This window comes from Microcaecilia unicolor, chromosome 13, assembly GCF_901765095.1.
Source record: "Microcaecilia unicolor chromosome 13, aMicUni1.1, whole genome shotgun sequence".
Classification (NCBI taxonomy): Eukaryota; Metazoa; Chordata; class Amphibia; order Gymnophiona; family Siphonopidae; genus Microcaecilia; species Microcaecilia unicolor.
Window position 1 is genome coordinate 103,159,288 of NC_044043.1, and position 16,564 is coordinate 103,175,851.

The window sequence follows — 16,564 nt, forward strand, 5'->3', positions numbered from 1 at the left end:
ATTTTTAATTGCACTTAAGTAGACAGGCTGCCTGCTCCAGCCAGACACAGGACCTCTGCTGGATCCCGACACTTGATGCAACTTCCTGTTTCCTTATAGGCAGGATGCAGCAGAGGCAGCCTGTGTTAATCATTGCTGGCTACAGCCACCGCATCGGAGCGAAAACACCTGCCTGTGCCTGGCTGACACTGACTGGTGCCTAGTTTTAGAAAAGTCTGCTCCCCCTGACATCAAAACTTGGCTCCGCCTCTGCCTCCTACCTTTGGTTGGAAGGCCACCCGATGTTTATTTGTCTCCACTTCAGGTTTGATCTCTTCGCCTGAGTCTTCACTGTAACTTTCAAACTCACTAGAGCTCCAGGCTGGGTCCTCCGAATCCTGCAGATCTCCTTCCCGATGGACATTCTCATAAATCAAGTCGCTGCCCATCCCTGCTAGGGACAGAAGAGGATTTACCCAGTTTTCCTCTCAACCCTTGCCTTTGTTGCATTATCTATGTCCCAGCTCTTGCAAAGGCCTACGGTTTTTCTCAGCTGGACAACTGTAACTAAGTAGTAAGCTTTAAATTCTCCAGAATACAGGGGCTCAAAGCAAATTTGATAGGATTACTCAACTGTTGCATAAGTTACATTGGCCGGGCTCCATTGCATTTGTCCCATTTATTACTACCTTCTCAGTATACCAGAAACCTGCATGCAAAAGATCAATTAATTTTACATTTTCCTGAGACCAGAGGGGTTAAATATAAACAACGTTGTTGGTTTATAGTTTAAATATCGCTTAATATACTGCTGCTACTATATCAAGCAGCTGGGACTTGGAATTATTTACCATCTTTTCTAAGATATCAATCGAATTATATGATTTTTTTTGTCAACTTTTCAAAATGTTATTTATTAATAGATTTTTGAAATAATTTTGTTATTTTATGTTACTTGAGGTTTATTTATTGACAATGCTAGATACTAGAAATGATTAGTTTCATTCTTTTGCAATTACTTTGAACTTTTGGGTAAATTGCACAATAGAAATCTTCAGTTTAGTTTAGCCACTGCACAATAAGAGAGGTCAGGACACAAACAGAGTCTCTAATACAGCATCTAACAATCACATTGCCAAAAATGTTTATACAGTTCACTGCAAATTCCAGGCTTGCGAATGCCTGTATCTCCCTAAAGCACCAGCGCCACCTGCAGTAAAACACAGACAATGTCATGGGAAAGGAATGGTGTGTACTGCACGGTAGGCACAACACATCTGCATCAGTAGGATAACGAGTGTGGTTTCTTACCAAACTGATTAGGTGCCATACTTTCACTCGGAACATCATCGTAAATGATACCATCGCCCTCTACTAAGGAGTTGGAAAGATGATCAGGTGAGGCTTCCACTGAAATCATAATGTAAAAAGCATTAAAGAACACAGAAAAGAACTCCACATTCCATACTCAGGGCTAGATGCACTAAATTTAATGAGCCATTAACAAACCATTAACGAGCAAGTAGTAAACCGTGGCATGCACTAAATGCTTCTCCGAGCCATTTTCCGATCACGGTAGCAGCTAACAAAAACGGAATGCAAATGAGCAAAATAGTATTATAATGTGTAGAAATCGTATTGTGATGAGATGCACTACCGTTTTCCGATTGGCTAACCATGGAAAATCTAACGGGAGGTCTGTACCTCTCATTGGGGCTGCGTGGGATTTCAAAACTTCTATAAATGTAACCAAAACAAAATCGGGGAAAAAAACGTCCAAGTGCTCGTCAGGGACGTCCTTCACTGCCTAGCCACGTCCAAGTGCTCATCAGGAACATCTTTTTTGACACCTTTGGCATGCGCAGAGCAGCCAGCATAACGCTTGGCTGCTCTGCGCATGCTCGACCAGCTGACTGTTTTCCGAGGAAATAGAGAATGCAAGTGAGCTACAACGAGCAGCTCATTTGCATTCCATTTCCTTGATGCATGGCTGTTCCCTACCGATTCGCTATGGAATCGGTAAGGGAACGGCTCTTCTGAGGACTTTAGTGCATCTAGCCCTCAGTCCCTACTGATTCCCATCCATCTCAGAACCTCCCATGACCGGTCAAAGTCAGGGAGTGCTGTTCTTTGATCAGCCACTAGATGTCCCCACACAGGTAGCTCAGCCTGGCCCTGGGAGTGAGAAGTTCAAATAAGGTGCTCAGCCTTTTAAATCACAGACTACCCAGCACTGGGTATCAGAGAGATGACATAAATCATCACCTAGAATCTATGGAAAAACAAATGAGACAGCAGAGCCTTTGTGTAAGTAATTAAAGGAGGTTATTTAACTGCATCGCCAGCATGACAACCGGGTTAAGTTAAACGCTAGCCACAATGTTTAACTTAACCCGTATATTCAGAGCACTATTTACATAAGGAGCAGTGCTGAAAATACACATAGTATGATGGATGCACTGGCAGTAAGTCTTCTGTCTAGCAGAATTTCACTGCATCCACCCATCCCCTAAACTGGCCCATAATGACCCGATCTTGTATATATGTGTTTTAAATTTTTACAGATAATACATTTTTGTGTTCATCAGCCCCTGGTGAATGCATAACTTCCTTTAAATATTGAGGAGATGGTACCTATTTTTATGTCAGGTAAATACAGACATTCCTGGGGCGCAGGTCCACCCAGGGGAGGGATTGCACACATGACCAGGGATTTCTACCGGCACATACATGCACAATGGAACTTTCAGTGGAGCAATTTTATACATGGACGGGGTCTATACTCTCTGCCGCCGTCATAAAATAGTTGTGAGATTTGCAACTGTGCACTTTCCCTGCTCAAGAGCACCGTTATAAAATCCTAGAAAGCGCGCCTAATCTTAGACATCAATTGCATGCACTAATTTGTACACTGAGAACACATATGCATGGAAATGACATCACAAATTGGCATTTAGGCACTTATGTGCTTGGTGGTATTCTATAAAAGTGGCACACTAATCGCATTGCACGTAACAGCAAATGGGCTGTTCCAGGGGGCAACGTGAGCACCTTGTAGAACAGTATCAGATGCGCACATTGCAACACGCCCTCAGGAACGCCAGCTTATGCCGGCCACTGACCTGGCGCAGCCACTGACCTGCTTAAGTGTAACTTTGCATCACTACTTTATAATGGGTTAGTCTCTTCTTAACACATTACGCATACTTTGTCAGCCCTGCCACCCCTTTACTCTCAGTTATTTTTAAATGCGATTTTCAAAAAATAATTCAATATTCAGCCACTGTGGTCACCGTTTGTTTTTTTTAATAGCAGTTGCAGTAGCTTAAAAAATCTGGACATTCAGTGCAATTACCCGGACAGTGGCTGGCACAGAATTTCACATAAGGCGGTCACTGGCATGGATAAGTAATCCCAATAGCGCTCAGATTGTAGGTGCAATCACTTACAGCAGCGTTTGGACAGCTAAAGTATACAGATAAGTTATAATATTCTAGGTTGTACACATGTAAATGTGCACCCTCCACCCATCCTCCTCCCACATGAACATCCACCTGCAAACTAAAGCCATCGCAGTCAGGTGCCATTTTACAGAATAGCTGGAGTATTGCCACTCATGCACATATGTGTGCACATCTGTTAGGGTACATGTACATATGTGCATACCTGTTATATTCATGTATGTCACATACCTGTTATATATGCATATGTTCACATGCCTATTATATTCCTGTATGTCCGCATACCTGTCATATGCATGTATGTTCACATACCTCTTATATGCACATATGTCCACATGCCTATTATATTCATGTATGTCCGCATGCCTGTTATATGCACGTATGTCTGCATATGTATTATATTCACATATATTCTTCAATGTTCCTGTTCCTCCTATCTTGGGAGAGAGTTCTTGAAGGCTGCACCAAATTTCCCACGGCAGAGACTGATCCAGATGTTCGATGCCGTTCTGCCTGCAATGTCCTCACTGAGGCGACACTGCCAACAGGACTTCTTCTTCTAAACACGGCACCTATTATGACCACCACATCACTGGCCACTAGAAGAAGCAGACTGCTGGCTACTGACCCCTGTGGTGCATACAGAAGCAGCAGGAGAATCTGCTCCCTTGTGCTGATGAAGGATGTCAGTCTGAATTCCATCTATATGCACGTATGTCTGCATATGTATTATATTCACATATATTCCTCAATGTTCCTGTTCCTCCTATCTTGGGAGAGAGTTCTTGAAGGCTGCACCAAATTTCCCACGGCAGAGACTGATCCAGATGTTCGATGCCGTTCTGCCTGCAATGTCCTCACTGAGGCGACACTGCCAACAGGACTTCTTCTTCTAAACACGGCACCTATTATGACCACCACATCACTGGCCACTAGAAGAAGCAGACTGCTGGCTACTGACCCCTGTGGTGCATACAGAAGCAGCAGGAGAATCTGCTCCCTTGTGCTGATGAAGGATGTCAGTCTGAATTCCATCTATATGCACGTATGTCTGCATATGTATTATATTCACATATATTCCTCAATGTTCCTGTTCCTCCTATCTTGGGAGAGAGTTCTTGAAGGCTGCACCAAATTTCCCACGGCAGAGACTGATCCAGATGTTCGATGCCGTTCTGCCTGCAATGTCCTCACTGAGGCGACACTGCCAACAGGACTTCTTCTTCTAAACACGGCACCTATTATGACCACCACATCACTGGCCACTAGAAGAAGCAGACTGCTGGCTACTGACCCCTGCGGTGCATACAGAAGCAGCAGGAGAATCTGCTCCCTTGTGCTGATGAAGGATGTCAGTCTGAATTCCATCTATATGCACGTATGTCTGCATATGTATTATATTCACATATATTCCTCAATGTTCCTGTTCCTCCTATCTTGGGAGAGAGTTCTTGAAGGCTGCACCAAATTTCCCACGGCAGAGACTGATCCAGATGTTCGATGCCGTTCTGCCTGCAATGTCCTCACTGAGGCGACACTGCCAACAGGACTTCTTCTTCTAAACACGGCACCTATTATGACCACCACATCACTGGCCACTAGAAGAAGCAGACTGCTGGCTACTGACCCCTGCGGTGCATACAGAAGCAGCAGGAGAATCTGCTCCCTTGTGCTGATGATGTCAGTCTGAATTCTATCTATTTCCAGATGATCTGCTGTCTGGCCCGAACAACGCAGATGTTGGTCCAAGGGCCAGAGGGAAGGGGGGGGTTGGGGGTCTTCTGGACAATTTGAACCTTCCTTTTTCTCCTCATGCCACTCAAAGTCTAACACAGTAGAATTTATTGTACCAGAGTCCATGTTTCTGTCATCTTGATTAGTGAATTCCATGCTAATATTTATAAAGCTTTCTTGACTCGTAAAATTTATTTTACATGCAGGAATGGCTGTTATAAAACTGTAACGGTGCAAATGAATGCATGAGCAAGCCTACTGATAAATGCACACATATTTTATTGTGAACCAGGCAAGGGCATTTTCTGGGGCATGGTCAGATGGAGCAGAGGCAGAGCTGCAAAGTGTGTGAATATCTTATAAAATACAAAGGCACATAAATAATACATAAACTTCCACCTTGTGCAGGAGAATCCCTACACTGCTGGGGATAATTCTAGGAGCCTATTTTAGAGATGCTCATTCACATGTATTTTGCCTTTAGAAACAGGTGCTATCATTTCTCCCCAGGTGCCTTGGTATAAAATTATCCCCACGGCATCTGTGTGTATTTTCATGTGCATCCATCATGGAAAGCGCTCTTTTATAACCGATTATAAATCATGCATCAGAAATTTCCTACTGACAGCGTCTTCACACAGAAAATGCAAAGATAAATGAAGTCCTGTGGAGTCAACCCTGTTCAAGTGCCTGATCTGGGTTCATTTCCTTTCCCTATCGTTTTCGTTTTGTTTCTTGCAGGAGCACATCTAAAATCAAGTTAGACCAGGAACTTGGCCTTACCTTGATGCTGGAAACTTCCTTTCTTTGGGCTAAATGTACAAACACCATCCTTGGATTTTTCCACGTGGCACTCATTACTGACAATGGGGAGAGACCTGAAGGATGAGAGCAAAGCAAGAAAGAATTACTTTCAGAAAAGAGTCAAGGTTGGAAAAAAAGCCCATCTATTCAGAGGGATGAATCACCTGTAACTCAGATGAAGGCAAGAGTGAAATGAAGTAACAGTCACTGCACATTGTGCTAAGTCTCTAAAGAGCTCCGGGGCTCCAACCATACACATTATTTGAGAACTATTCAGGATCTCTCACCCGCTAAAAGCAATAAACACCTTAATTACAACTACTAGATAAAAGACTTAGACCCAACTCTGCTGACATATATTTTGGCCTAAAGATTAAACTTTGCAGTATTGTCTGGCACACTGATTTATGAAAGCCTCTATCACAAAGCACAGATAAAAAGTTATCAAATGCATAACGCTTTTCACACTAAGAGAGGATCCAGAAGGTACTGACTAAACCCCCTGAGGCTTCAGTACAAGCTCCTGCAGGTAGCTACAGTCTTGATTCCATATGTAGAAGCTGTATCTATCTATCTATCTATCTGTCTGACCATCCAGTGCGTCCATCCTGTACACAGTCACAGCCCTGCCAGAGACCCAGGAATCAGAGGTGAAAGACCAGTGGAAGCAGTGGCTGAAACAGGATGTAACCAGCATACAGATGTCAACCAGGAGTAGCCTAGTGGTTACTGCAGTGGACTTTGATCCTGGGGAACTGGGTTTGATTCCCACTGCAGCTCCTTGTGACTCTGGCCAAGTCACTTAACCCACCTGGACATCCTTATTCTGAGCTGGACGGCCTTTCTAAAATGCTGTTCTGTGTGTCTAAGCTTATCTGTTTAAGCAAGAACTTTTCTCGACAACTATTTTGCACAGTTTATTCTTTCACACCAGATAATTCCTCTCTGCTTTCGCCAAAAATATCTTTAGATTAATTTGGCCACTTTTTTATTGAAGAAAGTATTAGTTTTACAAGGTCTTTCTGCTCCTATCACCCACTCTTTTGATCCTTTACCTTCTCCTGACTTAACCTAGGATGGTCGTCATCCAAATATCTCTTTCCGTTCCTTTAGCGCATTTTGATATATGGACCCTTTTTTCATTAGGGAAACTACTGACTTCAATTAACTGTGCTACATCTTTAGCAGATGTTGTCCCCTCCAGAGTGATTAAGGACTGCTGGTCTTCTTGAATTCTAGTTTAGCAGAAGAGAAATTACCAGATCTATGGAACATTCAATGTTAGACTTTTGTTATGGTTAAATCAGAGCCAGCTAATTATAGACCCGTCTCAAATCTTTCTTTTATGGTAAAACGTCTTGAGAAGGTGGTTACCCAAAGAATCATTCAATTCTGAGACTCATCTAATGCTTCCCATTCCTATCAGCCCCATTTTTGGAAAGGTCCCCAGCTTTGAAACTTTGTTAGTGAAGATGTTAATATGAGATTGTTACCCATAAAGACGTCTGACTTATCCAGCAACATTTAACAAGAGCTTCTGATTAAATTGATTACTCATTCTATGCTTCACACAGAGCTTGACAGACTGGTCTTTCGGGAGTGGTAATAAACTGGTTTCAATCATATTTTTCAAAGCACACCTTTCAGGTTTCTATCAATGACAACCTTTCTTCTGTATTTCCTCTATCATTTGGAGTGCCTCAGGGATCTGCTCTTGTGCCAAGTCTGTTTAACATCTTTCTTTCATCTTTAGCATTGTTAATTCAGTGGTCACTTTTATGAAGATGATATACAATTGGTGACAGCCCGGGGTACCCGAAATTTCAAGTGACTTTAGGTTAAAACTGGGACCAGATTAAACAATGGCTTGAAGATCACACTGCAAAACCAGCCCAGATGAGGAAAAGAGAATTAGAGCTCCCCCTAATGACACATAGTAAAAACCAGTCCAGAAGAGGAAAATAGGTCTAATACAGTAAAACCATCCCAGAAGAGGATAAGAGCTGTACTAATTCTACTTCTTTATTACAGAATTGATATACCATCTTTCAAAGCCAATCAAAGCGATTTACAACCATAATTGTTATAGAAGGAAAGGAAAACGTAATGAATTCTCGGTAAACCTGGAGGATGTAATGGGGCAGTTCTACAAACTGAAGAGTAGCAAATCTCTTGGACTGGATGGTATTCATTCCAGAGTACTGACAGAACTGAAAAATGAGCTTGCAGAGCTATTGTTAGTAATATGTAATTTATCCTTAAAATCGAGCACGGTACCAGAAGATTGGAGGGTGGCCAATGTAACGCCGATTCTTAACAAAAAGGTTCCAGAGGAGATCCGGGAAATTATAGACCAGTGAGCCTGACGTCAGTGCCAGGTAAAATGGTAGAGACTATTATTAAGAACAAAATTACAGAGCATACTCAAAAGCATGGATTAATGAGACAAAGTCAACAGGGATTTAGTGAAGGGAAATCTTGCCTCACCAATCTACTACATTTCTTTGAAGGGGTGAACAAACATGTGGATAAAGGGGAGCTGGTTGATATTGTGTATCTAGATTTTCAGAAGGCGTTTGACAAAGTACTTCATGAAAGACTCCAGAGGAAATTGGAGAGTCATGGGATAGGAGATAGTGTTCTATTGTGGATGAAAAACTGATTAAAAGATAGAAAACAAAGAGTAGGGTTAAATGGTCAGTATTCTCAATGGAAATGGGTAGTTAGTGGGGCTCCCCAGGGGTCTGTGCTGGGACCTTTGCTTTTTAACATATTTATAAATGACCTAGAGATGGGAGTAACTAGTGAGGTAATTAAATTTGCTGATAACACAAAGTTATTCAAAGTCGTTAAATCGCAGGAGCATTGTGAAAAATTACAAGAGGACCTTACGAAACTGGGAGACTGGGCGTCTAAATGGCAGATGACGTTTAATGTGAGCAAGAGCAAAGTGATGCATGTGGGAAAGAGGAACCCAAATTATAGCTATGTCATGCAAGGTTCCACGTTAGGAGTCACGGACAAACAAAGGGACCTAGAGGTTAGGCATTATGTTGCTTCCCTGGCAGTGGATGCGCTCGGACATGGAATGGGTGCCAGAGAGAATTCTTTCATTCTATTTCAGTGCAGAGAGTCTCCATTTCAAACATACACAAGACCCTTCAATGAGTAGTGAAGGGAAAGGATTTAGGGGACTTGAAGCATAAATGGGCTAGAGATCTTGGTATTCCTTTGGATAGGTGGGACATTCTGGCTTCTGTTAAGAGCATCCCAAGACTGATCTCTGGGGCTTGGCTTCAGGAGCATCAATTTAGAGTCTTACATAGGTCTTATTTTATGCAGTATCAGCTCTTCAAAGCAGGAAGGGTGCAATCACCTACTTGCAAGATGGCTGATGGTACATTTATCCACTCATTTTGGGACTATATGAGGATACTGACATTTCGGTCTTCCGTTTTGCACTTTCTGGAGGTTATATTTAAGTGTAAAATTACTGGATCAGTAGACAGTTGATTCTGGACCTGCTGGGAGCATTTTATAGTAGTTCTAAATAGGGTTCTTTATTGATTCATAAGTTGTCCTTGGTGGCACAGAAGTGTATATTTTAGGCCTGGATTTCGCCAGATCCTCCAGCCTACTGGCACTGACAGAACCAGGTGCAATTGCACTGGGACGCAAAAGAGACGAGAGGTTCTTTTAAGAGGAAAGTCTCTTTTTTGAAGGTGTGGGAAACCTATTTTGATATGTTATCTTGTTGGGGATGTAGTCTTCTGTTTAGTAACTTGTAATTTTTTTTTTTTTTACAAACGATAAAGTTTGGGGCCGGGTGGGGTGGGTGAGGGGATAGGGTTTCTTTTGGTATTGTGGAGGAGTTCGGGAATCATCAGGGTCCAGAATCTAGGATTCTTTAGTAGCATTTTATGCATGTGATTGGGGGGAGGGGGGTATATGGGAATGGGTTGTTTTTGCATTATGGAGTGGGGGAGTTGGGGGAGGAGGGAATATTTTGGTCCTTTTTTGTATTTACCTTGTTTCTTTAGCTATTTGCTATGTTGTACTGCATACTGTTGGTTGGTTTTCCATGGCTTTGTCATCAATAAAAAAAACTGTTGCAATTAAACTTTTTAAAAAAGAATTCATGACAGGAAAGAAAAGCAATTCAGCAAGAGGAAAGAAAAGCCATATCAGAAAACAACAAACTACAGACAGTGTGAGGAGAAGAAGGTAGGAAGAGTTGACTACCAACAATAGTACCTCCTCCTGCCCCGTGTGACGTCCCCCCGCTGCCTTACACACTGCTCCCTCCTCTGGTCTGCCGATAGCTATGTGTGCTTGTGAGGAGGAGGCTGGATTCAGGTTGACACTGCTAAGGCCCGCCCCTCACTGACATCATCACCCTGGGCCTTCTTCTGCAGTCACTACTCTCTGCCTACTGTCTACCCTTCCCCTTTGAGAATACTGACCATTTAACCCTACTGTCTGTTTTCTCTCTTTTAACCAGTTTTTAATCCACAATAGGACTATTGCCTGCTATCCCATGACTTTCTAATTTCCTCAGGAGTCTTTCATAAAGTACTTTGTCAAATGCCTTTTGAAAATCCAGATACACAATATTAACTGGCTCACCTTTATCCATGTTTGTTCACCTCTTCAAAGAAATGTAGTAGATTGGTGAAGCAAGAGTTCCCTTCACTAAATCCATGTTGACTTTTAGGCATATTTTCAAAGCACTTTGGGAGGCTAAGTTCCACAGGTTTCTATGGAACTTTGGGAGGCTAAGTGCTTTGAAAATGAGCCTCTATGTCTCATTAATCCATACTTATGTATATGCTCTGTAATTTTGTTCTTTATAATAGTTTCTATCATTTTGCCTGGCACCAACATCAGGCTCACCAGTCTATAATTTCCCAGATCACTTCTGGAACCCTTTTTTAAAAATTGGCATTGTATTGGGCACCCTCCAATCTTTCGGTACCATGCTTGATTTTAAAGATCTCTATATATAAAAGGCACCACCAACGTTCTAAATGAAGCCTCCAGCCGGAAGTGTGAAGGGGGAGAGATATCCGGTTTCCCCATGAGTGTCTGCCCTGCCCTCACTCACTCTGTAACACAAACAGTGCAGGAAAACACAGCAAAGCACGAAATCAAATCGCTCTCTCTGTAACAGTGAAGGACTCAGAGGGGGGAGGGGAGAGAGGGCAGAAGCCCTCACTATCTCTGTAACACAAACACAGCACAGCAGGAAACTTAACACTGAAGGACTCGACTCCGAGGGGGGAGAGGACAGACAGCAGAGGGGACACACAGCACAGGGGAAGGGAGAGAGGGCAGAGGGCAGGGACACACACACTCCCACATGCACCCAGAAGAAAACCTTGCTAGCCCCCATTTCATTTGCATCAGAAACGGGGCTCTTTTTACTAGTAAATTGCATATTACTAACAATAGTTCTGCAAGTTAATTTTTCAATTCTGTCAATACTCTGGGATGTATACCATCCAGTCCAGGCAATTTGTTACTCTTCAATTTGTCAAATTGCTCCATTACATCTTCCAGGTTTACAGAGATTTGACTCAGTTTCTCTGACTCGTTAGCATTGAATATCATTTCTGACATTGGTATCTCTCCCACATCTTCCTCAGTGAAGACTGAAGCAAATAATTAATTTAATCTCTCCGCTATGGCCTTGTCTTACCTGAGTGCCCCTTTTACCTCGTTGTCAATCTGTCTTATTGACGACAAACACAACAATCAATCATATAGAAAACAAAGCAGAGTTTAAAAAGGGGTTAGATGGTTCCTAAAGGACAAGTCTATAAACCACTACTAAATGGACTTGGGAAAAATCCATAATTCCAGGAATAACATGTATAGAATGTTTGTACGTTTGGGAAGCTTGCCAGGTGCCCTTGGCCTGGATTGGCCACTGTCATGGACAGGATGCTGGGCTTGATGGACCCTTGGTCTTTCCCAGTGTGGCATTACTTATGTACTTATGCCTCTTTGCCTTGCAACAGGTTGTCCTGGATCCAGTGTCCTGCTCAGCTTCAGCTTCCAGCCCTGGTTCCAGCTCCCAGCACAAGATTCAGCTTCCAGCCCTGGAGCCAGCCTCCAGCACAGCTCCTGCCCCCAAGCACAGTTCCTGCTTCTGGTCTTGGTTCCAGCTCTAACACAGCTCCTGCCTCCAGCACAGCTCCTGCTTCCAGTCCTGGTTCCATCTCCAGCACAGCTCCTGCTTCCAGTCCTGGTTCCAGTTCCAGCACAGCTCCTGCTTCCAGTCCTGGTTCCAGTTCCAGCACAGCTCCTGCTTCCGGTCCTGGTTCCATCTCCAGCACAGCTCCTACTTTCAGTCCTGGTTCCATCTCCAGTACAGCTCCTGCTTCCAGTCCTGGTTCCAGTTCCAGCACAGCTCCTGCATCCAGTCCTGGTTCCAGTTCCAGCACAGCTCTTGCATCCAGTCCTGGTTCCAGTTCCAGCACAGCTCCTGCTTCCAGTCCTGGTTCCATCTCCAGCACAGCTCCTGCTTCCGGTCCTGGTTCCAGCTCTAGCACAGCTCCTGCTTCCGGTCCTGGTTCCAGCTCTAGCACAGCTCCTGCTTCCAGTCCTGGTTCCAGCTCTAGCACAGCTCCTGCCTCCAGTCCTGGTTCCAGTCCCAGCACAGCTCCTGCTTTCAGTCCTGGTTCCATCTCCAGCACAGCTCCTGCTTCCAGTCCTGGTTCCAGTTCTAGCACAGTTCCTGCATCCAGTCCTGGTTCCAGTTCCAGCACAGCTCCTGCTTCCAGTCCTGGTTCCATCTCCAGCACAGCTCCTGCTTCCAGTCCTGGTTCCAGTCCCAGCACAGCTCCTGCTTCCAGTCCTGGTTCCATCTCCAGCACAGCTCCTGCTTTCAGTCCTGGTTCCATCTCCAGCACAGCTCCTGCTTCCAGTCCTGGTTCCAGTTCCAGCACAGCTCCTGCATCCAGTCCTGGTTCCAGTTCCAGCACAGCTCTTGCATCCAGTCCTGGTTCCAGTTCCAGCACAGCTCCTGCTTCCAGTCTTGGTTCCATCTCCAGCACAGCTCCAGCTTCCGGTCCTGGTTCCAGCTCTAGCACAGCTCCTGCTTCCGGTCCTGGTTCCAGCTCTAGCACAGCTCCTGCCTCCGGTCCTGGTTCCAGTTCCAGCACAGCTCCTGCTTCTAGCCCTGGTTCCAGTTCCAGCACAACTTCAGCTTCCAGCACAGCTCCTGCTTCCAGTCCTGGTTCCAGCTCTAGCACAGCTCCTGCTTCCAGTCCTGGTTCCAGCTCTAGCACAGCTCCTGCTTCCGGTCCTGGTTCCAGCTCTAGCACAGCTCCTGCTTCCAGTCCTGGTTCCAGTTCCAGCACAGCTCCTGCTTCTAGCCCTGGTTCCAGTTCCAGCACAACTTCAGCTTCCAGCACAGCTCCTGCTTCCAGTCCTGGTTCCGGCTCCAGCACAGCTTCCAGTTCTGGGTACAGCTTCCTGCTTCCCTCAACGCCTCTACTGGAGCAATCCCTACTCGCCCACCACTGTTCCACCATGGTCCAAGGGCTCAATCATCCTGAAACATGACACCCAGTTGGTCACCATATGTCAAACCAAATAGGTAAGTTTTGAGGGCGGCCTCAAACTTAGGAAATGTCTACCCTGCACAAAGGGCCAGAGGGAGAGAGCAGTCCAGAAAAATGAACCCCTGCGAGTGGTCTGTAATCATGCTGAGTGTACTGTAGGTACTAAGAGCTGGTGGGCAGCCATTGAGTGGAGAGTTCTTGAGGGAATATATGGCACTATCAAAGAAAAAAGGTATGGAAGGGTTCCAGAATGAAGTACTTTATAAGACAAGGCAAGTATTTTATGGTTTATTGATTTTAATATACCGCCTTTTGTGCAATGAAGGAAGGCAGTCCTCTTGATATGATGTACAATGTGGAATCCAACAGGGCTCAGCGCTCTCCCTACTTTTATTTAATTTGTTCCTTGCCCTGGTGATTGCTTTAATACATAAGTTTCCTATTAAGGCCAATGACATTTTGTTAGCAGGTTTTGTTCTTCATATTACCCACAGTTGGAAGTTTTTGATGAGTGTTTATTAATGATTACAAATTGGTTACAGAAACACAAACCCATAAACCAAACATAAACTGTATTTTTAACCCTATGGCTTGTAAACACTCCAAAAGCAATCCTGTATCCAACAACTCAAAGGCAGAAGTAAAATCGAGCGAGACGGCCAACACCACCTGACCCCTACTCAGTCCCACCCTGACATTTGAAAGCATTAAGGCCACCAATGACTCTGTCCCACAGCCTACGGGAAACCCTGCCTGGGAAACGTGGAGTAATTACGTCCTATTAACATAATCCGTCAACTGTCTGAATACAAATCTCTCCACTAATTTCACACGTATGCCTAAGTTGGAAATCGGCCTATAATTGCTCACCTCCTCACTATCTTTTGTCTCATCCTTCAAAACAGGTCTCACTATTGCTCTCTTCCACTCCAAAGGCACTCATCCTTCAACCAAATTATTACCCACCATTTCATACATCAACCTATGCAGACCATACCAACTGCTGTGCAGCCAATACACTGGAACCCTGTCCAATCCAGAGTACCTCACAACCCATGAAATGTTTGCTGAAAATCCTCCCAAGAAGGGACCACAAATGGCATCCACCCTTCTGAACCCTCCTCTCCAGTACCCATGGAACGGTAAGATATCCCTACATCTTCTATACCTCCCCCAAAACCTCAACATCAGGCTGTGGCCTGCTCCCCAAGCACCAACTTACTGGTCTGCATTGCTCACAAAACTTGATACATTTTCCGAATTGAATTCAGGGCATGAGTTATCAGAGTGTTAATATAAGTAATCTTTGCAGCATTTAACTACAATGCATAATAATGTTGCGACTCCTCCAAAACCAATCTATCCCGTTCTGTTAAAACCTCCACCATCTCCGCTCTGTCCTCCTTAGTTGCCACTTTAGCAGACGAGGAAAAAAGGATTAGAGCTCCCCCTAATGACACACACTAAAACCAGCTGTTATATGGCTGTTCTTCCACACTTTGCACAGCAACTCCTCAGATCAATCAGCAACATAATACAACTCCTATAACATATCAAAAAGGACAAAAAGCTTATGCTACTTACTTGTGGCTGATGTGGATACAGTTAACTCTGCAAAAGAAACACACAGCAGGAACCCAATTAGAAAAGTTACAAAATGAAGACAGAGAGAAACACATCTGCATTCAAAATACACTAACAAGACACAACAGCTGATCACTCACACAGACACCCGAAAACCCAGAGTAAACCTGTGGCCCTGTTATTTGAAGGTACCTTGGGGAGAGGCTTAGTCCTTGTGGCCAAATAGCATATGTGTAACCATATACAATTTAAAGCATCAACACCCAGGGAAATGACAATGAAATGTCAAGTGGCAACTGCACTAGATTCACATTTATTTAACAGGAATAGCAGACATTCAGATATTCTGGCCTTATTAAGGTGGAAAGGGAATGGGACTTAATATACCACCTTTCTGTGGTTTTTCCAACTACATTCAAGGTGGTTCACATATATTCAGGTACTTATTTTGTACCAGGGGCAATGGAGGGTTAAGTGACTTGCCCAGAGTCACAAGGAGCTGCAGTGGAATTGAACTCAGTTCCCCAGGATCAAAGTCCACTGCACTAACCACTAGGCTACTCCTCCACTCATTCCACCAATAAGAGCCAACCTCATCAGTGATGTCACAATGGCTTGATTGCCCGATACTTGGCTCACTTCTGATATTGTGATGTCATAAGGGAAAGGGGGAAAGGGAAATGGGACTTGATATACCGCCTTTCTGAGGTTTTTGCAACCACATTTGCTTATTTCCGATCTGACGAAGAAGGGCAACCTTCGAAAGCTAATCAAGAAATGTATTAAGTTATGTCCAATAAAAAAGGTATCATCTTATTTTCTTTTCCATGTTTTATTTTGTTTGATTTCTATTGCAACTACATTGAAAGCGGTTTACATATATTCCGGTACTTATTTTGTACCAGGGGCAATGGAGGGTTAAGTGACTTGCCCAGAGTCACAAGGAGCTGCAGTGGGAATTGGACCCAGTTCCCCAGGATCAAAGTCCGTTGCACTAACCACTAGGCTACTCCTCCACTCATTCCACCAATAAGAGCCAACCTCATCAATGATGTCACAATGACTTGATTGCCCGATACTTGTGATGTCATAAGGGAAAGGGGGAAAGGGAAATGGGATTTGATATACCGCCTTTCTGAGGTTTTTGCAACTACATTCAAAGTTGTTTACATATATTCAAGTACTTATTTTGTACCAGGGGCAATGGAGGGTTAAGTGACTTGCCCAGAGTCACAAGTAGCTGCAGTGGGAATTAAACCCAGTTCCCCAGGATCAAAGTCTGCTGTACTAACCACTAGGCTACTCCTCTACTCCACTGATAAAATAAACCAAGCTTGACTAGGGAAATGAGATTAACCTTCAAAATCTTTGCTTCTGATGAAATGGGCTCTCGTCTTCCAAAGCTCATGCCTTAGTAAATTGGTTAGTCCTGTC

The 16,564-nt window shown here is 44.0% G+C and overlaps 1 protein-coding gene across 10 annotated transcripts in view; it reads right to left on the reverse strand.

The window, feature by feature from the left end:
- The window catches only part of ARHGEF10L (Rho guanine nucleotide exchange factor 10 like), a 180,010-nt gene that overhangs the window by 113,310 nt on the left and 50,136 nt on the right, over nt 1–16,564 (reverse strand). For 5 of the 10 annotated variants that reach the window (XM_030222304.1, XM_030222303.1, XM_030222308.1 and 2 more), the window contains exons 4-7: nt 15,127–15,157; nt 5,958–6,052; nt 1,291–1,389; nt 261–433 (exon numbers count right to left, since the gene is read on the reverse strand). In XM_030222304.1, coding sequence (XP_030078164.1) covers nt 261–433; nt 1,291–1,389; nt 5,958–6,052; nt 15,127–15,157 — 398 coding nt within the window. Of the gene's footprint in view, nt 1–260; nt 434–613; nt 750–1,290; nt 1,390–5,957; nt 6,053–15,126; nt 15,158–16,564 lie in introns of those variants that run through there. The other 5 variants (XM_030222309.1, XM_030222302.1, XM_030222307.1 and 2 more) reach the window with 4 other exon arrangements.